The sequence below is a fragment of the Lagopus muta genome, chromosome Z (genome assembly GCF_023343835.1).
Source record: "Lagopus muta isolate bLagMut1 chromosome Z, bLagMut1 primary, whole genome shotgun sequence".
In the NCBI taxonomy this organism is placed as follows: Eukaryota; Metazoa; Chordata; class Aves; order Galliformes; family Phasianidae; genus Lagopus; species Lagopus muta.
In genome coordinates this window covers 9,838,007-9,865,450 of record NC_064472.1, presented here as the reverse complement: position 1 = coordinate 9,865,450, position 27,444 = coordinate 9,838,007, and the positions used below count along the sequence as shown (strand labels likewise).

Genomic DNA, 27,444 nt, shown 5'->3' with positions numbered 1-27,444 from the left:
TGACAAATGTTGGGAAAAAAAAGTAAAAAAAAAAGTACATTTCATCTTAATCAGACTGCGTGCCCAATTCTCCTAGGGGTTTCCTGGAAGCTTAACAACAGAAAATACCATTCTGGCTGTGTTTCTACTGATGTAGAAATGTATGTGTGAAATACATGTATATGTGAAATTACTGTAGGAAGGCTTAACCCGGACCTCCTGGCTAAGAGGATCCTCAGGGCTGTATGTCATCCGTTATTCTGTGTGCTGATTAAAAAGCCACTTGTCTGGCTTTAGAATCACAGCTATTGAGCTGTGGCTGCTCCAGGGGAATGGCGCAATAGCATCTTTCACTCATGTCAACACCAAAACATCTCCAAACACTGAAGCACACAGGACAAGGCAAGATAATATACAATCTCCTTCTTGGTGTGTCCTTTTTTTGTGCTCTGAGGTCTCACTGACAGGAATCTGTTTTAGGGACTATCACAACAGCTAGCCAAAGAGCTATCTGCTTTTGCTTCTCTGAATCAACTCAGAGTACCCAGACACAAAACGCCTATAAAAATAATGTGTGAGTGATCAAAACAGTACCTGATCGAAAAGGCTCATTCCTAGCACTGGGAGGGAGGTATATGCCAGATTGTAAAGCGTGATGAACCACTGATCATAGACAGTCTGAAGGGAAAAAAAAGCAGAGCATCATGTTAGGAGAACGCTGCCTTTTCCATCTCTTCACAAGATTACACAGTTATAAAAGTAGTCTCCTCCTTGTAGATCTGCCTGAACATGGTCCTGCTGAAGCAAGGGTTGGACCTGCTGGATGCAGAGGTCCTGCCAATTTCAATCACTTTGTAATTCTGTTAGGTAGATGCTGGAGCATTGTGACTGCAGATACTATTGAGAGCAAAAGTATAGCAAGACTTGAGCTCAACAGCCCTAACCTGCTCACTACCAGAAGGTGAGGAGCATGCAAGAGAAGGATGACTTTATGTCAGCCCTGACTGCTAAGCACTCACTACTGCCCACAGTCACAAGAGCTCCTTGACCTAACCTAGTAAGGCTCTTCTTGCATGTTCACGAAAATCATAGGTCCTACACAGATCTGCACCACAGTGGTCAGGCTTTGGGCAATCTGCATCCTACTTTGATGGCTGTAATCATTTTGGACACTTTCAAAAATCCCAGGAGGTGCCTACATTCTTCATAAGGCAGTTAAATGTCTTTAGGCATCTTTCCTTTATCAGCAATACTGTATCAGTTTTGTACAAGCTGAAGACAGAATTGTGTGCATTATAGTAAGGGAGAACTGGTTTAGTTTACTTTTATTTAAAATATTTGCAGGCATTTTCCTTGGAAATGCTAAACACAACCATGAAAACAGAGGAGCTGACCTACCTGAGCTGAGAAGCCGGAGAAGAACCCATACCAGAAATGCACTAATGTGAAAGCAAAATTCTTATAGAAGAAGTACTTGAGGAACTTGCACATGCGGATGTAGGACCAGCGTCCATGGACCAAGAGCAGGCGTTGCAGGTAGCGGAACTGTGCAAAGGAGAAGTCACTGGACAGGACTGCCTGCATCCCCTCCTGGCCACTGATACCAACCCCGATGTGGGCAGCTGCAACAAAGAGGTTATTGCTCACGTCAGGTTGGATATTAGGAAAAAGTTAAAGTTAAAAGTTAAAGGAAGAGTGTTGAGGAGTTGAGGAACAGGCTGCCCAGGGAGGTGATGGATCCCTGGAGGTGTTCGACAAACGCGGAGATGTGGTACTGAGGGACATGGACTAGTGGGCAATATTGGGTATAGGTGGACGGTCGAAATAGATGATCCCAGAGTTCTTTTCCAACCTTAATGATTCTATGAGCCTATCATCCTATGTGAGTACAGCAAGGGCTGTGCTAACCCCATTGCTTAGTGAATTACTCATCCTGAGACACTGTGTTAATTCCATCCCAGACTGCTTGAAAAGTCCTACGTAAAGATATTCAGGAAAAAAAGTAACTAGAGGGTACTAATTCTTTCAGCACTGTTACGATTTTGGCTGCATTGATTCATTTTTAGTAACTGACTTGTACTACCTGAATAGAGCTACATTCTCTGCGACAATACATTTTATTTTCCAACAGCACAAATCATTGCTGCTGTTATAAATACTTTTAATTTCTGTTGACACATGAATAATTGTATTTACATGCGTAAAAATCCTTCCAACAGCCTTAAACATTGCTTCAGACAAGCAAAACTTTCAAACTGTCAAATGTTTCACAGATTTATCAGACACAGTAGTATAAGGCTAACTGCAGGCTTTACATTTCTTGGGCTTTATTAGTTCAATCATATAATTAGATAGAAGAGACACATCTCTTTTAATAGCAGCCTGGGTTTATTAAACATGGACAAAAGTTTAATATGACAGCTAATTATACAGCTGTAACTAACGAGCAAGCAATCTTGATGACTAAGGGTTGGTGAGATTCAGAAGTTTCCATGGAACAGCGAGGTGATAAAATCCCAAAGTCCCAACCCTCTTGTAGTGGCAGCGTTAGTTTCTAATTATCATTTTACACTTTTTAATTTGCTTTTCTTATCCTTTCTTGACTGGCTGCCTGACTTATCTCCCTTGAAGCTCCCTACTTAGCCTTTTCTTTCTTAATTAAACAGCTCCAGTTAATCAATTCTTGCAAATTAACACAAGAAGATTAGCAATAGGCCCTTCTGAATAATCTTAATTTAATTATACATAGTTAGGGGATTCTTTTCATAAATTCATTGAGGAAATGCAGCACCAAATGATGCTCAAGGATAAAGGAGCCTAGAGGCCTGTGTTTTATAACATGTGTGAGACAAATGACAAAGGGCCCCACTAAGTGGAAATGTTAAAAAAAATCCTGCGACATTGTGCAGATTATTTAAAGCTGTGGAGATTTCCTTCTGCATGGCACATAGGCCACCCTGAAACAAGTTTGTTTGTCCTTTGCATTACCATCGTGATGATGGCAGGCAGTCATACAGGTGGACTTGTTGCACCCCAGCGAGCTTCAGGTCTATTATAAGGTGCATCATTTTTCTGGAGCATGCTGGCTTGTAGGAGGCGACGCAACGCTGGCTCTCAGCCCTTACTCACTTTTGATCATACTGACATCATTGGCACCATCTCCAATGGCCAGGGTCACAGCTTTCTTGTACTTCTTCACCAGCTCCACCACCTGGGCCTTCTGCAGCGGAGTCACCCGGCAGCAGATCACCACCTTGCACATGCACGCCGTTCGCACCAGCTCCAGTTCCAGATTCCCTTCCAGCGCGTAGGCCTGAGAGCAAAAGACAAAGATGTTTCCTAGTAGCTTGTGTCAGACCAGCAGTGAGATCTGGAGTTGTCCCATCCAGCACAAGGGGAGTATGAGGTACCTGAAAATGCTGAGCTTTGAAGAACCTGAGAAAGCAAAGCACAGTTGGATTTCTGATTACCCCTCCAGTTCTGCCAGAGAAGGCTTAACAATTCATATTTCTTTCAAATTGTGGTTTTTGGCTCTGTTCCTTGATGTTTTTCCTCCATAGACATTCATGGATGGAATCTACTTAGCTTCAGCTTATTAAGTGACATGGTCTGGAGAAGTCACAAGCATTGGTAAGTGGTTGGACTAGGTGATCTTATTGGTCTTTCCAACCTTAATGATTCTATGATTTTCTCATTACCCATTACAGCAAGCCCACAGCCCTTCCACTGTAAGGCAGACCATCCTTTGGCCAGATGTCCAGATGTCCTTTTTTTCTTTTTGTTTAAGAGTCAAGAGCTTTAAAATACTGTGTTATCAGAATCCTCTTTCCTTCCTGTCAGTGGCAGGGAGACAATGAAAGAGACCTGTTCTTGATTTGGTTTTAGTGCATGTACCAGTGATTGCAGCCAGAAATGGGTTTTGCTACAGCATCCTGCCCACACAGCACCAGGAACAGCTGTGTTTCACACAGAAACTCTGCTACTGGCATGGCGCAGAGATCAGCTAGTTATATGATGCTGCTTCTTTGCCCTGTTCTTTCTCTGTGTCTCAGCAAGACTATGTGTACACAGTACCAGTAGACAGGGGGACAAAGCACTGGCCAGATGCTCTGTTAAAGTGGGATGCTAGCAGGATAGTTACCACTCTTCAAGCCCTAGGTTCATAGAAATAAACCACATCTAGTGATAAGATTTTTGGGTAGTAATTAGCAGGGCTGGTATAGAGCTGGGAGTTAAATTTACTGGATTGCTATTAAGAGGTAGCAACCATCAATCCATCCCCACCATGCCTACTAACCACGTCCCTCCAGCCATGGTGACTCCACCACCTTCGTGGGCAGCCTGTACCAAAGCACTATCACTTTTACTGAGAAAACATCTGAGCTGAGATATTCTTCTGTGAATTCTTTTACCTGTTCATACCAGGGTGGACCGGCATTCCCTAGGCTCAGAAACCCTAACTCTCTTATTTCTCATCTGTGGTCTCTAGATCATACATGATCTTACAGATTTCTTTGCATTCTCTCTCCTGTTGGCCTACAATTTTCTAAAAAAAAAAAAGGGCAAGTGACTTGCATTATTTCAGCTACAACTTCACTGATGCCAAGCATCAGCGAGCAGGAGGGTTTCTGTGCAAGTGTTACAGGTGATGCTTTTACATCCATATGTCTGATCTTGTATGTGCACAGCTGATTGTGTGAAAGTGGAGAACAATGCACTTGTTCTTCCTGAATTGCATTTTCTATGTTTTTCAAGATATTTCTCCAACTTACCAAAATTATTTCCAAATCTAATCTTGAACTTCTTGCATCATGCCTGCAGCTCCTCCCAGTGTGGTGTTACCTGCAGGTTTAAGAAGCCTGCTTTCTTTGGAAGCAGTTAATTAAAATACTAAGTATTGAATAGATGTGGGTAGCCCTCTATAAATGTCACTGTTGTTTCGTACCCACAGTGGGCTCATAAAAGCCATACTTTCCAAGCAGCCCTGCATTTGTCACATAAAAAACTTAATACCATATTACTTCAGCTTGCTTGGAAAAACATCACAGGGAGCACTGAAGAATTTATTAGTCAAGTTTTATGACATGTATTCTATCTTTATCAGATAGATGTATTTATCAGATATATGTATTTACGATCTTGGCATACTTGAAATACATGTTTGATGCTATCTTATTTTCTTGGCGCATCCACTGACTGCCTGAATATTTTTCCACTATATTTCTGTCAGAATAACAGATCTGCCTACTGCTCGAGCTCACTGAGCATCAGGTCCAGCTTTTTCCTGCTCCTTCTGAAGTCTTGCTTATCACCTTTGATGCCTCAAATAATCACTGGAGCTCATCTTCAGGTAGGGAAAAAAAAAAAACACCAAAACATCACATGCAGGTAAAAAAAAGCAAACCTCTGTGCTCAGTTGCTAATTTTTAAACATTTTCAGACTTCCAGTACATCTCGAACTTAAGTTTCTAGGAACACTGAGTCCTGCCATGACTCTGGACTTCCTTACCAAGCTGTGGCCATTGATAACCAGACCATACACCCCATTTGCTTGTTCATCAGGTAGAAGCTTTAGATTTTTGGAAGATTTTTCAATCTGAATGTTGATTTCATCACTGTCCAAAAAGGAGTCTGGCTTCATCTTTCTCCTTGCATTCCTGAAAAAAAAAACCAGAATAAGAATTAAAATCTTGTAGACATAGAATCATAGAATCATAGAATCATAGAATCACCAAGGTTGGAAAAGACCTAAAAGATCACCCAGTCCAACCGTTCACCTATTCCCAATAGCTCCCACTAAACCATGTCCCTCAACACAACATCCAGTCTTTCCTTGAACACCCCCAGGGTCGGTGACTCCACCACCTCCCTGGGCATCCATTCCAGTGCTGACCACCCTTTCTGAAAAGTAATACTTCCTCATGTCCAGCCTGAATCTCCCCTGCCGTAGCTTGAAACCATTCCCCCTGGTCCTATCACTAATGACATGAGAGAAGAGCCCGACCCCCAGCTCACTACAACCTCCCTTCAGGAAGTTATAGAGAGCAGTGAGGTCTCCCCTGAGCCTCCTCTTCTCCAGGCTGAACATTCCCAGCTCCTTCAGCCTCTCCTCATCAGCCCTGTGTTCCAGACCCCTCACCAGCTTTGTTGCCCTCCTTTGAACACGTTCCAGGGCCTCAATGTCTTTCTTGCAGTGAGGGGCCCAAAACTGGACACAGTACTCGAGGTGCGGCCTCACGAGTCTCAATCTCACTCGAGGTGAGGCCTCACGGCCTCACGACATATATGATGTACTAAACCAGCTTTATGATGTTAGGAATTTGGAGCTTCCCTTTGTTAGTTTAGTTCCATTTTTCCTGCATCCTTACCACAACATGCATTGTTTAGCTGCTGCTTTTTGTGCACATCACCCATATGCTTATGAAAGTCTACAAAGCATTTTCTAAATCTGTGCTGATGTGAAGTCAAACAACTGATCTGAATGTCACAAAAGACCATATTCCAAAGGGATCCCAAATTTCTTTGCATGTTGTTTGTCAATCACCTCCTTAAAGAGAAAAGGTTTGAAAAAATTCCAGTTTTCCTCCATGTATCTACTGAAGAGGCTATGGAGGAAGGCAGATTTCCAGATAATGCCAGACCAGGATCATATCCAAGCAAACAGATTACAATGTGAATGAACAACAGTTGCAGTAGAGCAACAGCACAGATCAAGCCTGAAGCCAAAGGCTTTGTGGCTCCTCATCACTTCTCCAATGTCAACTGATGCTGACTGCTTGACTTTGCTGCCTCATTCAGTGATATAGATTTGAACTCTTGGAACAAGAAGCTACAGAGTTTACCCTCACAGAAGATTTCTACACTATGTCTATCTGGTAAGTCTTCCAGGGAGGCAGCTAATCAAGCTCCCCTGAAATGAGCTACACCAGGTAAAGCATCCAGGGGAAAATAAATCAATGAACAACAAAAAAAAGAGAACAACACAAAAAACTGGCCATTCCATCGTCAGTGCACAGTAACGAAGCTGTACATTTCAACCATTTACCTGAGCTCATTAAGTACATCCTCAGAAGTGCTGCCCTCAATAACGAAGACATCTGCCATGTCATCATACAGCAAGTTGCAGGAGTAACCGATATTCACTGCCGTCTCTGGGAAAGAAAGGCAGGAGAGATTACCCACCTTAGTACTCCAAACCCACCTACAGTCTGTGTCTTAGATGGGTGTAGCAAGTCTCTAGCTGGGTTTTAGAAGGCCATAGAAGGAAAGAAATCTACAGAAAAACTAAAAAAGCTCGAAATACCCTTTGGTCAACACACTTGGAGCAACTAAAACATTTCGTGTTGCCTCCAAAATTTTTTTCAGGATACTGAAGTTTCCATCCCCTATCTCTATTGCCGCCCTAAAAGGGAAAACACAGCCCCAAATCAAAGCGCTGAAGAAGAATATCAAGACTTTTTATTTAGAAAACTCCTTGGGGAAAAAAGTATTTTGTTTTTTTTCCAGAAGTAAATTTATTTCACTCTCAACATGAAAAATGAAATGCTTCATTTTTTTTCTCAAAAATTCACTGCTCATTTCTTGGTTGAAGTGATCTGGAAACACTTTTTGCATCCCAGAAATGCCGTTGTTTCAGCAAGGTTATTATTTCTCCAAAATAATTCACTGGATTCTATTCACAGTTCTTTCCAGCATAATGAATTTTACAGAAGCTTTTGTTTCCTCCAGTTTCGTCCTAGAATGTTAATGCCAGAAACAGAACTAAGACCAGCTTTAGCATTCAAGTTTCTTGAAAGTTACAGTTAACCTTTTCTAGCCTTCTTCAGCAAGACAGTAGACTGTATTATGGTGACACATTCACTGTCACCTCTCTGTTGCCAAAGGACACTATCTTCATACTGTTTCCATCTTCAGGTCAGGACTTAGGAACAGGCACTTCTTGCAGTTAACTGGTCTCATTGCAGCTAACTAGTTTTGCCTTGCTGGCACTGAAGAAAGCCCTCCAAGTTTACCCTCTGTGCAGATTTTCAAAGGAGAAAGGTTGAGAATATGGATCCCAGTGGAATCATCTCATCAATGAAAGAGAAGGAGGCATCCCAAACTGTAGCCCCCTTACCTTGCTTGTCTCCAGTAAGAACCCATATCTTAATGCTGGCTTTGGCAAGAGTCTCAATGGTCTGTGGGACCCCATCTTGCAGCTTGTCCTCAATCGCTGTGGCACCTAGCAGCTTTACAGAGAACAGGGAATAGGTTAAGACTTCCCATTGTGAGTACAGGAGAAAGCATTAGATGTCCATGCAGGTAGTCAAGCAAGAACAAAAGAAACTCAGAAATAAAGTTGCACTGATTTTCATTCTCCCTCAGCAAATTTACTGTTCAAGGTACTGATCCTGCAAATGTTGTACTGTGTAACCCTCTAGGCTCAGCTGGATCACAAACATGCAAAAAATCATTTGCCACACATGAGCACGTCTATGTTCTTCCATGTCCTCTCCACAATAGATAGAGATTTAATGCAGGAATGAAGACTTTTGGGGATTCTTGTCCCCAAATTTCCATACGCAATCTCCAGTGTAGATCTTGCACCAGACATACTGCAGCTGTTGCAAAGCATCTTCTCCAGCCTACAACACATTCATCCCAATCCTTACTCCTCACTGCCACACAGCACTAAGTTCAAACTGATCAGGACACAGACCTTTGTTATTTTAAAGTTACTATTTTCTCTGTGTTTTGGAAATACTTGGTGGCTTTAAACTATTGTCAAAGGGACATGAAGGTTTCACTCTCTTTCAGGCGTAAGCGGCACCTGCTACCATACCTCCTGTTTTTGGGAGACTAAATTCAGACTCTTCTACTCCGTTGCTGACTCTGTTCTCTTGCACTCATTCTCTACCACAAGCCAGGCTCCCTTACACCACTCCATTTCTCCCTGCAGCACTTTCTGGGGATAAAGTCAATCCTGTGTAGGGTACAGAGAAGGATCTGGTGTTCCACCTGTGAGCCTTGGACCTCCACAAGGACTACTCTGTCCTCCACAAGGACTACTAGTTTATTCAGGCCGTGAGCTTCATCATCCTGAGTTGCAAAGCATCTGGCTCCCTGACTTCCCTGCTCTGAACATACCCCATGCTGCATTTGCACACTCTGGGCTGGAGGATTCATGTTTTCCACTACTCTACTGAGATCAGGAGGGCAGCAGGCTCTGCCCCACAGGCTATGCAGCTTCTAGAGGTCAGTTTCTTCCAGGCTTACACTTACTTCTTCCCAGCTCTTGCAGTGTCCTGAGCATAAAGCTAATGGAAAGAGCAACAGTGCAGCTCCCCAGATTTCCCAGATCTCAGAAAAACACTGCTATGAGTGCAAAAGCTGAATTGTTTCCCCTCAGACACCACACATTCTTTTCATTCATTATTCATGTCTGTAAAACACAGGCAAACCCCAGGGCTGCAACAACACTCATGGAGAAAAGAATGACTTAAAGATCACAGTTCAGCTCTGCTTCAGATTGACACAAACATCTTCACGGACATCATCCCCCATCCTGCCCAAGGCTGTGAGAACAAAGGCGATGCTCTCTCTGAAATGGAGCAGGACCTGGGGATTACTCACTGCCTGCCATTTCAAAGAGAGGAAAATAAATAGATCAGCCATTTGCAAGCACAAAGGAGAGCTATGAAATATTTGTGTCCCTGCCACCTCCCTTAGGCTCTGCTATGTCACTTCATCACGAGAAAGCTACTCCGACACCCACGTGAGATAAAATAAAACCATTCCCAGGCACTGGTGGCTGACACCCCATTGCTGGCTCCGCACGGAGGTGCCAGTGAAAACCCAGCACTGCCATATTTCAAACTGCTCCTGTCAAGCAACCCACTGAGCTGTTTGCAGCGCAGTGTTTACTGAAGTCATACTGAAGTGTCTATTGACAAACCACTATCCTCACTGCCTCCCCCAGACATTGGCCCAGTTTCCATGAAATACCAACCACTAGATCTTTTTCGATCTCTTCATATATCTCTGACAGTTTGTCTTCCCGTCCTTCCAAGGAGGTGCTTGCTTCGTGGTGACGCTTGATCCAGTCCTGAAAGTATTCTTCATCCAAGTTCTTATAAGCCACGACGAGTGTCCTCAAACCTTCCCCAGCAAACTCCTGCGAGACAGTGGTGGGGCAGAAGAGGTCAAGGGAGAACAGTTTCCTTGCTCTGCTTTGCAGAGGACTCTTTGAAAGCAAGGAGCTATTTGTGAAAACTTCTTACCTAATGTCTGCAGAGGAAGGGTGAAAACCCACACCTGAGTCTACAAATGTACAAGTCTACAAAATGTTTAAAAACATTTTACGTTGCTGTCCACAATCCTTGCAAAGAAAAAAAAAAAAACAAAATCCTTTCCAACTTTCTGGCTTTGACCTTTACATCAACCAGGCTCTTGTTTCCTGGGACCCCATTTTTCAACATGTGGTTCAGAGTAGCGAGACTTAAATCAGACACTCTGAACTCACCCTTAAATTTCAGAGCTGTGCTCAACGTGTCCAGTGGTGGGTTTAAGTGCACAGTGAGGGCACAGTCATGACATCTCAGGAAGATCTTGTAAGTCTGCCTTCTGCAGACCACAGAGTCACATACCGAATTGAAGAGGTTGGAAGGGCCCTTTAGAGATCACTGAGTCCAACCCCCTGATAAAGCTGGTTCCTCTTTACACAAACTGAAGTTTACCCCCAAAACAGGACATTCACTTTCTTTCTCCTTTGGGATTCCATAAGTACAAGCTTGAAGTAGAAGTGCATCAGGGACAGAATGACAGAATCATAGAATCATTGAAGTTGGAATAGACCTCTAAGATCTTCTAGTTCAGTATCTGACCTATCACCAACGTTGCCCACTAAACCCTAAGAATGACATCTCCACCACTCTTGAACACCCCCAGGAACAGAACTCCACCACCTCGGTGCGCAGTGTTCCAGCGCCTCACTACTCTTTCAGAGACGTTTTCCTAGTATCCAACCTCAACCTTCCCTGGTGCAATCTAAGGCCATTGCATCTCATCCTACTGCTGTTACCTGGAGGAAGAGGCCAACCCCCACCTCATCACAACCTCCTTACAGATACACCACAATCACAACCCATCTCCCTGCACTCTGACTTCTTCATCCACCACATTCCTCCTCAGGCAGTGAGCAGAGATGTTTGTGCAATTGTTCCACACCCCCGGCAAAATATTCTGTTATCTTGTGCTCTGCTCTGTATCAGCTGGAGTTAGTATCACAAGGCAAAGTAAATGTTGGCCAGATCATCCACTTGATGAGTGGATGAGACTACAGCTCAACCATATAAATATCCACAAGTTTGAGAGCTGCATTTTCCATTCTGTTCTGTACGATGTGGGAGAATCATTAGATGGTTTGGGTTGGAGGGATGCTAAGCACCATCTAGTTCCAACACTGCTGCCACAAAAAGGGACGTATCCTCCACAGGATCACAAGTTCCACCTATCCTGCCTGGCTTCTCCCTCCTTCTCTAGAGGAGTATAACTGTTGTGAATGTTGTAACCTGTATTTGACATCCATGTCATGATGCCTCAGATAATACAGAGCAGTTTAAATAGCACCTGTGATGCCTAATTTGGTATCAAAGGCTTCATTAGTTAATTTCTCTCTTCAATCTCCATGAAAAAAAAATATGTTTTTATATATCTATATATACTTCTTGTTTGGGTGCTGCTTCTGAAATCTATTTTTTTGTTTAATACAAATCACATTTTCATACCTGGAGAAAATGCAACCACCAAATGCAGAGATTCAATGAAGAAGGAAACACTTACATTCAGGTGTTCTGTGGTCTCCTCCTTGAGAGACTCACAGGATGAATGAAGCAGTTCATAAAGAATGGTGTCAGCCCCCTTGCAGTACAAAGTCAAGTCACCTTCTGGACTGCGCACTAGAAGGAAGAGGACAAAAATTCTTCACATCTCAGGCTGAACCAGGTGGGATTCATAGCACTTGTATCAGAACAAATGTTTTTACAGGTGTCCAAACTCTACCAAATGTTGGCAGAATCCCAGGACGAACTTCAAGACTAAGCAAGTTCAAGACGAACTTGCTTAGAACAGAAGAGAGCGTAACTACACTCAGCTTTAGAGGTTGAACACTGGTCTGAGCAGATTCTCTGTTAAGACAATATGGTCCTAACAACCTGAAATTCAGGTAGGACATCTATATTCACACATCAAGAACAAATTGTTCTGGTGCCAGTGAAGGTTCTCATAAACCTAAAATCCCAGGAAGGAAGAAAGGAGCCAAGAGAACATACATACCAATAACAGACATTCGTTTGCGGACATTATTGAAATCAAGAATAGCCAGAAGTTTGTAGATTTTTGTTTCTCCCATTTCCACAACAGTGATGGTCTCTGGTGTGCGAGCCCGGAACACAAATCCAAAGTTTCTGGCAGCAGTGACGAGGGCTCCCTCATCGGGAGATTGGGCCTGGTACACCAAGTTACCTGCCATGCAAGAAAAGAAGGTAATGTGACTTCTGCCCTGTTTCTGAACTAAATAAATACTTTTTTTTTTTTTTTTTTTTTGGTAGCAATTAACTAGAATGATAGAATGATAGGATCATTAAAGTTGGAAGAAACCTCTGCAATCATCTAGTCCACCTGTTCACCAGTGATCAGTGTTGCACATTAAACAATGCTCCCAAGTACCACATCTCCACATTTCTTGAACACCTCCAGGGGTGGTACAGAATCACAGAATCATTAAGGCTAGAAAACTATGTGTGAAGTAGAGAAGAGTGGTTCAAACCATCTCCCATCTGAGGGAAGCTGTGGCACCTACAACTTCTGCACTCCAGTTACAGTAATCCCATCTTAACCACAGTCATAAATGATGGGCACAATCACTTCAGCTGCTGCCTTTGCCAGTCCTCACCTTCCTTCTTCTCTTCAGGCATGACAGTGTGACAAAGGGAGAGCAGCCGGAAGAACCTGTGTGTTGGGGCATCATTCAGCTTCACAGCTTCGACCAGGCTGTGGTCATAGAAGGCAAACTTAGGGTCAGCCAATTGGTTGTAGGAGAAGTCAACCTTCTCTGTGTTCTGTAAAAATATGGATTAGTGTTATCTATTGAGTTCTCATATACATGTACAACCAGTGCCCGCCTACCCCATCCTCTTACATTTACAGAGATCTCTCTCTTGCAGAGCTGCTCATGACACAGTGATGCTAAGTGGGAGGTCCAGAAAGCTACTTAGTCACAGGAGAGGACAGGCACACCAGTACTGTTCAGAGCAGCACCTGGGCTGACAGCATGGTTATCTAAAAAGATGCCTCCCTGTACTGCAGCAAGTACTCCATCAGGAACCTCGCTGAAGGATTTCTACAGTACAGAAGCGTGTGCCCTCAAAACACAGCTTCTTGAAAGCATCATCCAGATTTCAATGGTTGTCTGGGACATGGGCACGTGGAGGCTCAATTTAAAATAATTCAAAAGGCTTTGCTCTCCATCCTCCTAAAAGCAAGTAAAAAAAAACTGATATGGAAAAAGATGGCAGATGAGTGATGTAAAGGTTCAGCCCTGTGGGCACTGCCTACTCTTACTGTTTGAAAACTGTCTGAAAACAGGAGCCTCCAAGCACAGAAGATCACAGTGGAAAACAGGATGAAGTGTCCTGGAGGAATGTTTGGCAGAGCCTGACCAGCACGATCCCCACTCTCATCCCACCCCCAGTGAGCTCAGAGTTTCCGGGATGGGAGTCACCCTGACCTGCACCAGCTGACATTCTGCACTTACACCATAAGAACACAGCCCTCCCACCTCCGCTGACTTGTGCAAGGTCCAAACACTCCAGCACTGTAGGTGTGTGGGCATCAGCCTCTCATCCCACAGGACGCTGCTGCTGGGTGGCTGGCTGGGAGCAGACCAGCATCTCTACCCCAGCAATTCTGGGGCATTCTGCTGCTTGAAGCAGGGCAGGATGGTGGCACCTCTGACAGCACTCAGAGCAAAGAGCCAATTTCAGTTCAAGTTCTAAATGGTCTAGAAATGAATCACAGGGATGAGGAGTGGGATTTTAATCACTGCTTTGCCATTTGTTTATTGGATTATTGCATGCAGTTTTCAGACATTTTAGGCAGTGAAATCCAATATGGGGGTTTGTACCAGCAAGCAGAGGCTGGAGAAAATGAAGAAGTCACTCATTTTCACGCTCTCCAATGTTCAGACCCTAGGGAAATTTGAAAGTGACCTTTTTAAGGACATGAACTGAACTCCCTGATTCCCAGCCAGAACTTTAATTCATTGCTAAGGATAACAGTACCCAACAGTGTCCAAGTTTCCAATCACTATCAGTACCCAAGTGTCCAGAGGAGCTGTGCATGCAGTAGGATGCCACACGAAGCTGAGGGAACAGTGCTGCCCATCCTGCAAGTTTAAAGCAGGCCTACTAGAAGGGAATGCAATTATGACAAGCCTCTGATGCCCTTAATAATGCACCGCATTGCTGTTAGGATAAGGAGGAACATGAGTACGAGCTAAGCCTGGGTGAGATGTGTCGATGGACACCTCTGCATGGTTCACGGAAAGCAGAGGATCTGCTAGCTCTTGAGCACTTACCTCGTTTATTTCTACCCGCTGACCAGACTGATCATACACATCACCTGCAAGCAAGAAAGACTGACATTATCCCATAAACTCCAGATAACTGCAATCTCTGAGCTTCTCTACCAAAAAAAAAAAAAAAGACAGAAGCGTTTTGAAGCTAGTGCCAAATTTAAAAGTTTCAATAAACACAAATATATTGACATGTGGAGTGGAGACTGGTGATTCATACTGATCAGATCCTATACTAATCCATGACAAAATCCAGAGATCAGCTTAAAACTCGAAGCAGCGATCATAAAGTTGTCTGCAATTTGGGTAAAGAAGAATTTCTGCTCAGAAGTGACAGTGTTAAGACGGTGCTTTCAGGAGATTTCTCTTGCATCTTTCCTTTGGAATGGAAAATATCTTGGAACAAAATCCAGCTCTTGGGTCATGTTTTGCAGCAGTCCCTGAGCAAAGAGCAGTTTGTGCCAAAGCCCCTTCTTCCCACACATAGATGGTATTTTCACTGCACTGATGATCTGGTCAGAGAAATGAATGACATCTCCCTTCTAGCTACAGGAGTTTCCTTACTGAAACTTCTGTCTGGACAAGAACATCTAGGAAGCTGCAGGCTGTGCCCAGGCCATCCAGATTCAATACTTTTTGAAATAGGACTGAAACACAGAAAACTACATATTTGACAGATCCAAACTCAACTGCAGCTACAATCAATTCAAGGTACTGCTACTCCCTCACAAAAACCCTGAGGTTGAGAAAGAAACTCAGAAGCCATCTCTCCTGAGAACTGTACAGCAGTTGATCCCAATGGGAACTATAATCAAAAGGCTATTAGACATCTCCTCCTTAATGGCAAGCCTAAGCCTACAGAGTATCCTCCCTGGCAGCAGAACCAATGCATCCTTTTTTCTGGCATGGCTCGCTCCAAGTGTAAAATCCAAAGTATGCTGGAGAAACAGCTAAGCGTTTGGGGTAGGAGGAGTGGAGGGGAAAGGATAGACTGCCTTCTTTCTGTCTACTTCTCATTCATTTCTTGAGCAGAAAACTCAACAAGAGGACATATGAATGTCAGCGGTTTACTGGTCAGTTTGGCCTGGTTCCATGACTAATATGTATAGTACAACCATGGCCACGAATTAGCAGGCAGAATATTTTCAAATGGCAGCACTAAGGCTGGGTAGTAGCACTGTGTCATCCAAATATACGCCAAGCAAGATTTATAGGAAGAAGTTACTCCTTCGTCCAGGCCAACGGATAGCACTGAGAAAGAAGCACAAGCTTTTTGGCGCACTCGTTCATCAGTAGGTCTGATACAGGCAACACAAGCATCAATCTACAAATAAGATGTGACTAATTTCTCCGGGGAAGACTAATGATGTTAATCAATTAGTCAGTATGTGAATTGCTAGCACCTCTAGATGTGGATGAAGAAAACTGCCTGTGGCTATGCAATGAAGGAGCCTGTCAATGACTGTTGTCATCTAATGGTGCTAACAACCATTGTTTCCCATTTTTTCTAACTCTCTACAAACTTTTCTTTCTCCTGGTAGGCTAAATAAGTTAGGATGCAGATGAATGGCCATACCATTGGCACGGGCTGAAGGGCGAACTACCTGAATAGGATGTATAAAGCCAGTGCTCAGTATGTAAGAAATTGCTAAGTGTGAGAGATAACACTGTGAGTAGTTGACAATATACCACCATGAGGAACAGCTCATTTCACAGGTGGGTAAGAGTGAGTATGTGAGGAACAGCTGGGCTCCACATATAGTTGGAAGGGAGGACTGGGTGCCTTTTAGGAAATAAGAGTTTTACAAAGCTATCAATACTTGGGTAACCATATCAATAACATCACAAAGGGCTGAGATCATATAGGCAGTGATATCAGAAAAAGAATAAATTTGGGTATAGATGTAGTAGAACTCGGATCAATGAGTGAACATAGTAATAAAGTGCAAGTTCTTTCTCTGGGTGGATTATGGGGTTCCTACCCCATAGGTAGGTCAAAAGGAGGCCAAGGGATGGCAAAAGGGGGAAGCAAAGGAAACAACAGACAGGAAAATCATAGTAAGATACACAAATAATGCAATATCAGGACTGTCCTTGTATATCTGACCATTACAGCTTCTTACAAAACACTCTTCAAGATGTCATATTTAGTCTCTGTTAACTGAGAGGTGTGAAACCCAGAGAATAAGAGCAATGGTTAACATACCATAGGATTTGCCATTGATGGAGCACTTGTTGAAACACATGATGTTCTGAGTGAGAGTTCCTGTTTTGTCTGAGAAGATGTACTTGATCTGCCCCAGCTCTTCATTGAGTGTAGTGGTGCGGGCCTGAGCTGGTGTGTCATTCAGGGGGTAATACATCTTGCGGTCCCAGTCGATGTAGAAACTGTTACCCAAACGTATAATCTCTACACTGGTGAAAAGAGATAGAGAAGGCGACCAAAGAGTCGTTGATTTAAAGGACAAGATCTTTAGCACTATCATTAGCAATTAGAGGACAGCTTTGAAGTTAATGACAGGGCATACTTGTCAAGTAGTCCTTAAATGGACTGCTGTGAGCAATACTAAAGCAAGTCCCACTGAAACGATGCAATAGGCTTGTAGTAGCTTCCTTTCCCTTATGTATCAAACCTGCACTTGCTTCTGCTGCGGCTATCCTTTCCTTAGGCTGAGCAGTGAGTTAAGACAAGCCACAAAAATTCACTCTCACTCCAGCACAACTCATCATTAACCCTGCTGTGAACAAGTGGCAGCTGTGCATGGAGCACAGCCGTGCCAGAGGCAGCAGCAGGGTGTTTCATTTGGTGCAGTTTAGGGGAAGTGTTTGGAGGGACTCTGGGCTGAGCTGCACTGTGGTGCCTGGAGATGAGTACAAACAACTCAGATCACCAGAACAAGTGAGTCATTGTGTAACTCAATATAATCATGGAGCAATATCAACTCACACAGAACATGAATTTCCACTTCGCCGCTGGTATGACACACTGGGCAGGAACGGGATGAATTCCTTACATTTGATAACACAAAAGGGAGTCTAAGAACGCAACTTCCAACCCCTTATCTCTGAGTGTAACTGCTCATGCTCTGGAAGCTCCATGGAGAGGGCAGCACCAGCAGCTACGAGCTGTCCTTGTGGATTGGCAACACAAACTTTTCACACATGTTCTCTGTGAATTACACAGCAACAGTACATCCTGCAGTCAGAAGCATTTCTCCCCAACAAATCAGGTAAGTTACAAACCAAACCAGCCTAGGCAGTGAACAGTGCCACCTCCAGGTTTTGTAGGTAACACGTCCACCCTTCCTACCCCACTTGCCCATCTGCAATAGCCAACATAGCACTGTTCTCTTGGAAACTATGGCAATGACTGTCCACTCACACAACTCCTACCTCAACTCCTACCTGGCAACCCACACCTCATATGAGCCTTGTAGCCACTGTAAAGAAAGTGCTATTCAGCTTTTCCAGTGGGTTGTACAAAGGGGAGAGAGCATGGTACTACCTGTAGTAGCAAGTTTCCAGCCTCACTCCCACCACATCCTACACTTATACCTCTTCTTCAAATGGAGAAAAAAAGGTCTCACTAAAGAAGACAATATATTTTTTTAACCTCCTGTTCTTTTTAAAACCGTGGGACCTGTTCTGACTAGTGAAGAAAGTAGGGGCTATGAGATGTCTTCACTAGATGGCAACAGCGTAGAGAGCTGGCCCTGGCTGTGTAGAGTCACCCACACTGGGACTGAATTCATGTCGTATCACAGAATGGCTTGGATTGGAAGGGACCTCAGAAATCATCTACTTCCAACCCCTGTCCAGCCAAAAGCTAAAACTTTTCTAAAATGAAAGAAGGATCTGACACATACCTGACATAGAGAGAAATTGGCACCACTGTGTTTAGGATGATTACATACGACCAGAACATGAGGAAGGCAGAGAGGGGGGCAGACGTGACATCTTCTGCCCAGGGCAGATACACTTGGAAGTTGTAGCCCTTATCAGATTCCCAGATGCCATTGCCAATGGCTAGGATAAGACACATCAGTGCTAAAAATGCAAAGATCTGGAAAAAAAAAAAAAAAAAAGATACTGCATGTTAGAAACAAGGAATTCATTACGTGCTGTTTAATTGAAAGACCGTAATCGAAAGGAGTTGGATAGTCTGCATGATGGGTAAAGGTTTTTAGAGGTAAAGGAGGCAAACAGACAAAAATTTGACTCTTTATCTCAGAGATACAACTACACAGTGCAGAGTCTCTGGCAATTCGGCTTCACAAGACTTCAGACGAACAGGAATTCATGTCCCAAGTACAGACCTGTAAGAGGGTGCTCATAGGCAGATGGGTGTAGAGCATCAAATCTCACTGGAGGAGCACTGAGCTGCTGCTCCTTAAAAGTCTGGCTGCACACTCGAGAATAAAACCACCCTAAAGATTTCTTCTGGCTGCTTGCCAGATGTGTCAAGGTTTTCCTCACAACTTCTGAAAAATCAGTAAGGATAATTTGTAATGCAGGAAATCCATCGCTGTGCAGGTTGGAATTCAGCACTGGATATTATTCTTATGGTTAAAGGAGAGTCACTGACTCAGAACTAATTGTTGCCTTGGTACCTACCATTGCAATCTGATTACACCTCCTTTGAGCTAACAAAAAGCAATGTCAGACACTGAGGTGTAGCCTTGGACTTAGAGCAAGCTACTTCTTGAAGCTTAAAGCAACCCGGGGAACAGCAATTGGGAAGAAAAATCAGATAAATACCAAGAAAACAGTAAACACACAAATATAGGTGTGGAAAAGGCAGTCTTGTTCAACAGACATCCCTCCACTAATGATGGTGGAATGAAGCAGAAGGATGTATCTATCCCATATGATGTAGCAGATGGAAAAGACAGTTCACCTACTGTGATAAGGAACAATATGTTGCTTTATCTGCTAATAACAAGCATTTTCTAATCAGTGGGTCCAGGTAATTGAAAGCCAAAAGCTTGAAGGAGCTCACTGAGTAATTACCTTAATGAGTCAAGTTAATTTTTAACAATGCTTTGAAAGCTGCAAAACATAATGAAAATCTGCTAAGATAATTACAATATTTGGAAGCTGAAACAGTGTGACTGTGGTAAAGAAACAGAAGCTAGCATGACATTATTCCTAGATAAATGATACTAAAAGAAATTCCATTGATACTGGATTCTCCTTGAAACACCCACCATCCTAACAGGAGTGTGAAGATACAGAATCAACTGTGCTGTTAAAAACCATCTCCTGCACGTATGGCCGTTAGGGATGAACTACCAGAACACTGGGACACTGTAAAGCCAACCAGTAATAATCTTACTACAGGAGTAATCAACTTTTTTCTAAACAGTTAGTGAGATACAAATATAGGAACTGCGGGTAAAGCAGATGTTTGCATTACTAAGTAGTCTATGAGGGGAGGAATGATATTTTTATGGAATGATCTGAGTCACTTGGTTAAAAGTTCATGCCCAACCATCTTCAGATTCGATACCAACAAGATACTAAGGGGGGATTTTAATTAATAAAGGTATTGTGCTGGATTCAGGAGGCACATTTGTTTCCCACAACAGAGCAGGCTTTCTGTTTAGCTGTGGGAAGCCCAGTATATTACTCCACTGGTGAAATGGAGACAATATTGCTGCTAGTAAGGAATGTGGTGTGGTGTTTTTAAGCCTCGGTGACAGCCACTAAAAACAGACTTTATTTTGAGCTGTTGCAATAACAGCGGTCTAAGGGTTTGTGAGAGGGATGACTCAGGAATGGGTAATGCCCTCTATTGAACCAACAGATGGAGAAAACACACAAGCCCATCCATTTTCATACGTATTTCTGTCGGTCGAGTAAAAAGTACGACTTCTCACTGCAGACCTTGTCTGCTATAAAATAATTAGAAAAGCCAAACAAACAACTGTGGTCAGTGTTGGCGTCATTACCACCACTCTGGAAAAGCTGGAAGAGAGCAAACCTATCGCAGCTGAAGGCTTCCCACCATGAGCAGACTACACAACGCCTGATGAATGCTCTGCAGGACTGAGTGGGATTTGTGGAGGGAGGAGCTGACTTCTGACAGACATTTCCTGCCAGACAGTGCATTAGAACAGTCTGGGTTTCTTTGCTGGCACTTCGAGTTTTGCTCTGTGTTGAAGCAATAAGGCGCTTAGCGATGAAGCTGACAGCTGTATTTCTCCCAAAATGTGCCTCCCCAAACCTATAAAAAAGCAAGTTTTGGGGGAAAAACAGATTCCTGGTACTGACAGTAGCATCCCCTATTGGACGAGGAACATTGTCATCTCTCTGAGATCCCGATAAATGTTCCTTTCTTGCTGATTTCTGCCCTGTGCTGCCAAAGAGCCTTGCAGAGAGAAATGTTCCCAAACATGAACGCACAGTGATGGTTTCCATCTGGAAAGGTTCACTCCCAATTAACCCCTGTAGGGACAGACCAGGGCAGCACTGAACCATAACTCCTTTGTCACGCCTTGCCAAAAAAACTGACTTGTCCCTGGAAGTTTTACAGACAATTAAACACAAAATGCCTTTGCCAGTGTTAACGCAGAAGGAGTTTCATTAAGCTTAAAATGAGGCATTTACCACAAGCTGCGGCTGCTCTGTATTTCCAAACTCGGGAGTGCAACACACTGCCTCTTTTTATGACTATGCTTTGCAACCTTTGGCCACATGGAGAGCTGGAAGGACCCGAGGCCACATTGCTGGCCATGTGGGACAGGGCAGAGCTGCACTCAGACACCAAAATGCTAGGTGCCTTAAAAGTGCATGAAGGAGAAAAATACACACTTGGCTCCACCAGTGCCCGAAAACGCAGGCAGAGGCTGATGCAATCCACTGCAACTTGCTCTTTCTTTTTTTCTTTTTTCTTTTTCTTTAATGGAGCCAGGAGGTAAACTCATCTTGTTCTCATTCTCAAAGAGAGGCCAGACAGGCTGAAATCTCTGGGTGGGACCCTTGGCTTGCGAAAGCAGATTTGGCAAACCTTCATCGAATGCTAAATTCTGAGTTCTCTATTCAGACTTCCTCCGCTCTTCCACAATTCTACCCCACATCCCCTGTTCCCTTCTAGCAACAGCAGAACAGAGCACCCTTGAAAATGTGTGGTTTTTTCAGAAACCAGCAAAATTCTCAATGTCAGATGCCCAAATCTTGCTTGGTTTTCGCTGTCCCCTTAAGCCTAAGGGAAGAAAGCAGAAAGGAAAGCGAGCTGAGGATGATAAGTGAGGATTTCACTCGGTAGCAACTGGTGGGGTGTTAGTAAAGTCAGTGGAATGTCTTTAATGTTCACTAAACAAGGGCCCCAAAGGCTTGAAGATGATCCCTGAACAGCTCTCCGTGCTGTGGCATTGCTTAATATGTGCAAAGATGCACATGTAGATATTCAGGACACTACTTCACAGTGCCAGCAGTCAGTCTTGCATTCAAAGGAAAACAGCTTTTCTTCCAGCAATGCTGAGTGCAGCAACATCAGAATGCAAGGCTCCGAAGCTTGGTGGTGATAAAGGTGGTCCTTCCCTGATATGCTTTGAAAGCAAGTGGTAAAGTATTGAGAGAGTCTGCAAAAGAATCATTGCCTGGTACTGTTTGCCGTTTGTTGAAAACACTGACAAGCTTAAATCTCAACTTAGGACTGTCTTATTATGTGTGTAGAGCACCTGCATTGTAAGATCAGTGCTTTCAGATTCGGCAGCTCCTGAGAACACCACTTTCTTGGTATTAACAAGCCACGTCTCATTGTTCACCCCAGTGTGATAAAGCAAAAGCTGGCATCATGTAGATCAACAATCTCAGTTACCAAATGCAATGCATATATCACCAAAGACGCCAAGAAATCAGAAAGAAGAGGGAGCACTTCAGAAGAAGCGTGGGGCATGTGAAAATGATAAACACATCTGGACGAATGTAATGAGACTGACCATCAGCACAAGGACATTCATGAGACGGTCGATGCTCGTCCTTTTGAAAGTTGTTCTTCCACTGTTCTGCATCAGTTTGGTGTCCGGCCCTGGAGATGAAACACGCTGATGAATGTGTTAAGCCCTAGGTTATAAGGAGGAGTCACGTAAAGCTCATTAATTAATCCATTAGTTCTGTGTTTTGATCCCATTCTTTTCCTTCAACAGCCAATCCTCTCTTTGGGTTTAATTACTTTTCACCGAATACCTGATGCTGTGCTGTTATTACTGACATATTACGCATGTCTCCTAAGTCTACAGCACTACAGAAAGAATAGAAGGTCTGTGTTTGTAAAAAGCATAGGTTGAACAGTCTACAGTAACACATCTGATGGTCATGATATTCAATATGGCTTGAAATCATATAAAAATGATGTTGGATTTTTAATCAGATACATTTAAGAATGAAAAATTTTGAACAAGCTTGGGAAATTAAGGCTCCTATTGGCCTAAAGTAGGCCAATAAAGGCAGATCTCAGATGTAATTCCTAAACAAATTGAATGTTTAAATTCTTTCTTACTGAGAGATCAAGACTTCTCTCACACACTTTGCTGCACACATTTCAGAAATAAAACACTAGTTCTGCCCATAAATACATTTTATTAAGATGGAATGGGATGCTGTAATGTAATATTTGCAAATCACTTTTCTCTTACAGACCACTATAAAAATTTCAGTTTAGTATGCAAAATGCCTAGCCTAAAGTTAAACCACGGGATCACATTTATTGTTTTGCCTTTATTCTTTTATCTGATAGGAATCTATCTCTAAAGAGGAAAGTATTTGGTTCCTTTCTCCTTACTAGGTATGATGTGCTCCCATACAAATGCTGCTGCACTCTGCAATTCACTTGTTGGTTTTCCTACCTACCAGCATAAATAACAAGACCAAAGCACCACTCCGTGTTCCTAATGGTACAGCCCCTCAGCAACATCTTCTCATTATCCAAGGCATACTTCTCTCCTCGAAGAGCGAGAGTTCCCGTGAAATTATCCAGCTTGTTGTTAGGTGCCTCACATTTGACTTCACCTGTTATAAAAATAAAACAAAAACAAAAAAAAACAAACAAACCAAGAAAACGTTAAGAATCTTCATGGCCTAGAAGTACCTTGATCAATACTGCATTCTCAGCCGTTTCCAGGCAGGAAATATTTCACAGTTTAGTTGATCCCATCATTCCTAACCTTCATCCAATATATACTGGTGTTGCGCTCACCCCGTATCATATCATAATCTAAAGGCCACAGCAAATTTGGATTTATCTTAGATTTTAGAGATGGTAATTCTGTGTTACTACAATCCAAAACTAAGTTTCCACTCTCTTTTGTGGGTGAGAAGAAATGTTGAACAAGCAACATACTTCTAATCCTTCCGCAGCAAGATTGTCATGGTAGGATGTCAATGGGTAATTCTAGACAGCAGTGCTGACCTTACACAATTCCTGCTCCATTTTCTTTAAAATTGCATGAGCCCAAGCAAGAAAATCATTGCCTGAAGGCTGCAAGAGAGTAATTAATTGAGGTGTCTTTGTTCAGTGGTTTTTAATTTTATCTGTTTTATACCTTAAGACATGCTCACACTTGAAAGAGATGCTGCTCCCTTTGGCCATGCAGCTGACACTCTGGAGAACCTGTTTCTATACTTTCACACTTTCATACTTTGTAAGAGAACATGTTAATGTAGAACTGTAAATACAGATAATTTGGTATAAAAATTATTATTTAAATTGACCTAACAGCCAGCATCTGAAGATTCAAAGCAGAGCCCTGTGAACATGTTGGAAGGAACTGGGAAACATAAATAGACCTTACAGAAAGAGACTCCAAGAGTTCAGTCTGTTCGGATAATCAGCAGAAATGCTGAAGTTCTTTTGATCACAGGCTGCAAATCTCTACACGAGGACGAGCATTTGCAGAGAATACAGTTTTTCCAGCTGTTTTCAGATACAAAGACACCAGATTAAGAGGTTTCAGGGGAAATGCAGAGATGTGAGTATTGTGGTGGACTCCACTGCTTAAAATTTAAAACTAAGGAAAAGATGTTCTCATCGTGGAAAAGCCATTCTGCTGTAGGGCAGGGAAATCACCAAATTCCAAGGAAGAAGCAATTAGGCAGTTCTATGAGACATCATTGCTAGCGATGCCGTTTCATGCTCCGGTTGATCCAAGAAGAATCAGACCTGCCCTCCCTAGCCTCTAACTCCTATAGTCACCACACGTGTCTCGTGGCAGCCCTCACGCTCCACAAAAAGCACAAGGGAAACAGAGGCTCTGCAGTGTAACCCAAAACACAACACAACTTCGGTGAACCAAGACCAGGGCACAATCCTTGCCAAGAGGTGTGCTCCTCTCCTCACGCAAGTTTTGGGTTGTGACTTAAGTATCTTGTGAGTCAATGCCCAAATCTGCTCTCCCAGCGAGTGGGTGAGTCTGACATTTTGACATCGGAACAAAATCATTTGAATGAACCCAACCACAAAAGAGTGAGAAACTCTGGAATGAGAAACCCAGCGCCCTCACCATGACCCCGCTAAGACTCTGTGCCTCCTGTCCTGCTAACAGCAGGCAGACATCAGAATGCCTTTCACTTTAAATGCTGCAAAGTCTGCACGCAGTAAATGGTAGGTACTGAAAAACATTGCTTCCTTTTTGCCTCCTGGTTTCCAAATGAAATAAAGTTCAGCATGTTTCAAGCATCTTCCTTATCTGAGCCATCACAGTGTCAACAAACATCATAACTCACATTAAGCATTCCACTGAGTGCCTATATTAGCTGCTCAACCTTTTCCTCTCTTCCTTCTTAAGAAATAATTAGATAAAGAATTGCATAAATATTTAAATACTTCTGCAGAAGTTAGCTAGGGAAATGCAAGACTGGGTCTGAGTCCAGGCACTCTTCCCAGTATTCACCCAAATACAAATCATCCTGGGAAACATTCTATTCATTTTAGTACAGAACAGAGGCCACTTTATTTACAAGCAGAGATTTAAAGGACAAATAAATATTTGATAGAACAGCTGTAATTCTCCAAAAGACTTTGAAACATTTTTTAATGATGTTGTTTCAAGAATGCAGCATCTTTAGATAAGCACTACCCAGAAAATGCTTGAAAAATGGTGTAAGAAGGAGGATTTGCTAAACAACGGATACACACTGCATCCTCCCCAGGAAAACAGCAGAGAGCACAACCTGACTATTGACAAAAAACATCTCGCTGCGCCCACAAAAGCACATTTCTCAAGACCTGAAGCACTCAGAACCGCGGCCTTCACATTGGAGAAATCCCAATGTTCTGAGCTGTTGCTCAGCTGAGACCACACACGTTGCTTCGCAGAACCTCAGTGCAGAAAGCAGAAGGAAAGCCTCTACATTTGGATGATACTACCAAAGATCATCCACACCATGCTAACTCTGCCACACCACCACCATTTTTCCTGGGACAGTCTGGTTATTTCAATGAGATTTATTTTTACTGTAGATTATTTGTCCTCTTTAACTAACACCACTTCCTGAGAGCCTGCACTCCCTGAGAAGTTTTAGTGGAACTGCCCAGGCTGCCCAAAGAGGTTGTGGATGCCCTGTCCTTGGAGGTGTTCAAGGCCAGGTTGGATGGGGCCCTGGGCAGCCTGGTTTAGCATTAAACGTGGAGGTTGGTGGCCCTGCATGTGGCAGGGGGGCTGGAGTTCATGATCCTTGAGGTCCCTTCCAACCCTGGCCATTCTGTGAAGTTCCAAGGACAGCAGCCCTCACTCCACTCCTCTCCATCCCCGAACTTCCTACAGTCCTGCCCAATGATGGAAGCCAGTAGGGCTCTGCAAAGCATCGTTCCCTTGTCCTCTCTCTGCTGACGGGTGATCTATGAGCACAGACTATTCTGTCTGCAACAAGTCTGGCTCCTTTTTCCTACTGCTATATATTTGAGATGCAAGCAGTGTGAAGAAAGGATGCTTTGCCTGTTAACAGCAGCTGGAGTATAAACACCTTAAAATGTGGTCCCTCTGTGGCATTTATAGAGAACTGCTGGCAGGACAGAGGTTCTTTAAGTTGCTGTTATTTGCTGTACAGATGCAACGTGCCCATTCTATTTGCCTGCCACCACAACCAAAGGAGTGCTGTGCAGGAAGTAGCCTGGAAAGGAGATGCTCGGGCAATCCATGGACTCCAGTGTTTGAGAAAATTCTTTGAAAAGACAAATTTCGACATAAACTCACCATTGAAGTCTGTCAGTTTCTGAAGATCTTCTCCAAGCTCAGCAGTGACTGTCAGTGCCTGTTTCACCTTGAGGTTAGTTTCACTGTAACACATTACATAAAGCATAAAGGAATGAGACCATCTGTCCCAGAAGGTCACTTCTGTCCTTAAGGACTGCCTCCTTCCCTAGACATCTGATGGACCATGCTGGTATAGGCCTTTTTTTAACTGCGCAGAAGAATGAGATTTACTGTTTCAGTTACAAAGACGAGCAGTCCAGGGGAATTCTGGACATGGTAGCAAAGAGGGTGAGGTTGTCTGTGTCATGGTCACCGCAAAGCATAGGACCAAGCTTCTCAACCCCCTGAGCAGTTTACTGTCAATTCTGCCGTTCACACTGCATGCAGTCCTGAACTATCTGAGCAAATAAGAGAGTTTTGGATCTTATCCCATAGTATTCTGGACTGAAGAGCTCTGACGTTTAGGCCATCTAGGGGGGTGAGCTGAAATGCAGCACCAGATAAACACTATTTGTACTGGGCATCCTAAACATTTTCCCTGGCACTTGCATGTACCAGAACTATGTGCTCATTTTCAGGAGAAAGCAGAGAGGGAAAATCCATAGAGCTCTGTGTAGGATCTGGAAAGATCACTGTCCCTCGAGCTCTCTGATCTGTCTT

General features: G+C 43.3%; 1 protein-coding gene across 4 annotated transcripts in view; it reads right to left on the bottom strand.

Moving 5' to 3' along the window:
• The window catches only part of LOC125686883 (phospholipid-transporting ATPase FetA-like), a 74,673-nt gene that overhangs the window by 7,834 nt on the left and 39,395 nt on the right, over positions 1–27,444 (bottom strand). For all 4 annotated transcript variants that reach the window (XM_048931430.1, XM_048931432.1, XM_048931431.1 and 1 more), the window contains 16 exons: positions 26,785–26,867; positions 23,444–23,602; positions 22,534–22,622; positions 18,457–18,653; positions 16,797–17,005; positions 14,594–14,637; positions 12,911–13,076; positions 12,292–12,480; positions 11,800–11,915; positions 9,968–10,132; positions 8,096–8,207; positions 7,025–7,130; positions 5,489–5,636; positions 3,109–3,292; positions 1,378–1,601; positions 574–657 (listed from right to left, as the gene is read on the bottom strand). In XM_048931430.1, coding sequence (XP_048787387.1) covers positions 574–657; positions 1,378–1,601; positions 3,109–3,292; positions 5,489–5,636; positions 7,025–7,130; positions 8,096–8,207; positions 9,968–10,132; positions 11,800–11,915; positions 12,292–12,480; positions 12,911–13,076; positions 14,594–14,637; positions 16,797–17,005; positions 18,457–18,653; positions 22,534–22,622; positions 23,444–23,602; positions 26,785–26,867 — 2,275 coding nt within the window. The remainder of the gene's footprint in view (positions 1–573; positions 658–1,377; positions 1,602–3,108; positions 3,293–5,488; positions 5,637–7,024; positions 7,131–8,095; positions 8,208–9,967; positions 10,133–11,799; positions 11,916–12,291; positions 12,481–12,910; positions 13,077–14,593; positions 14,638–16,796; positions 17,006–18,456; positions 18,654–22,533; positions 22,623–23,443; positions 23,603–26,784; positions 26,868–27,444) is intronic.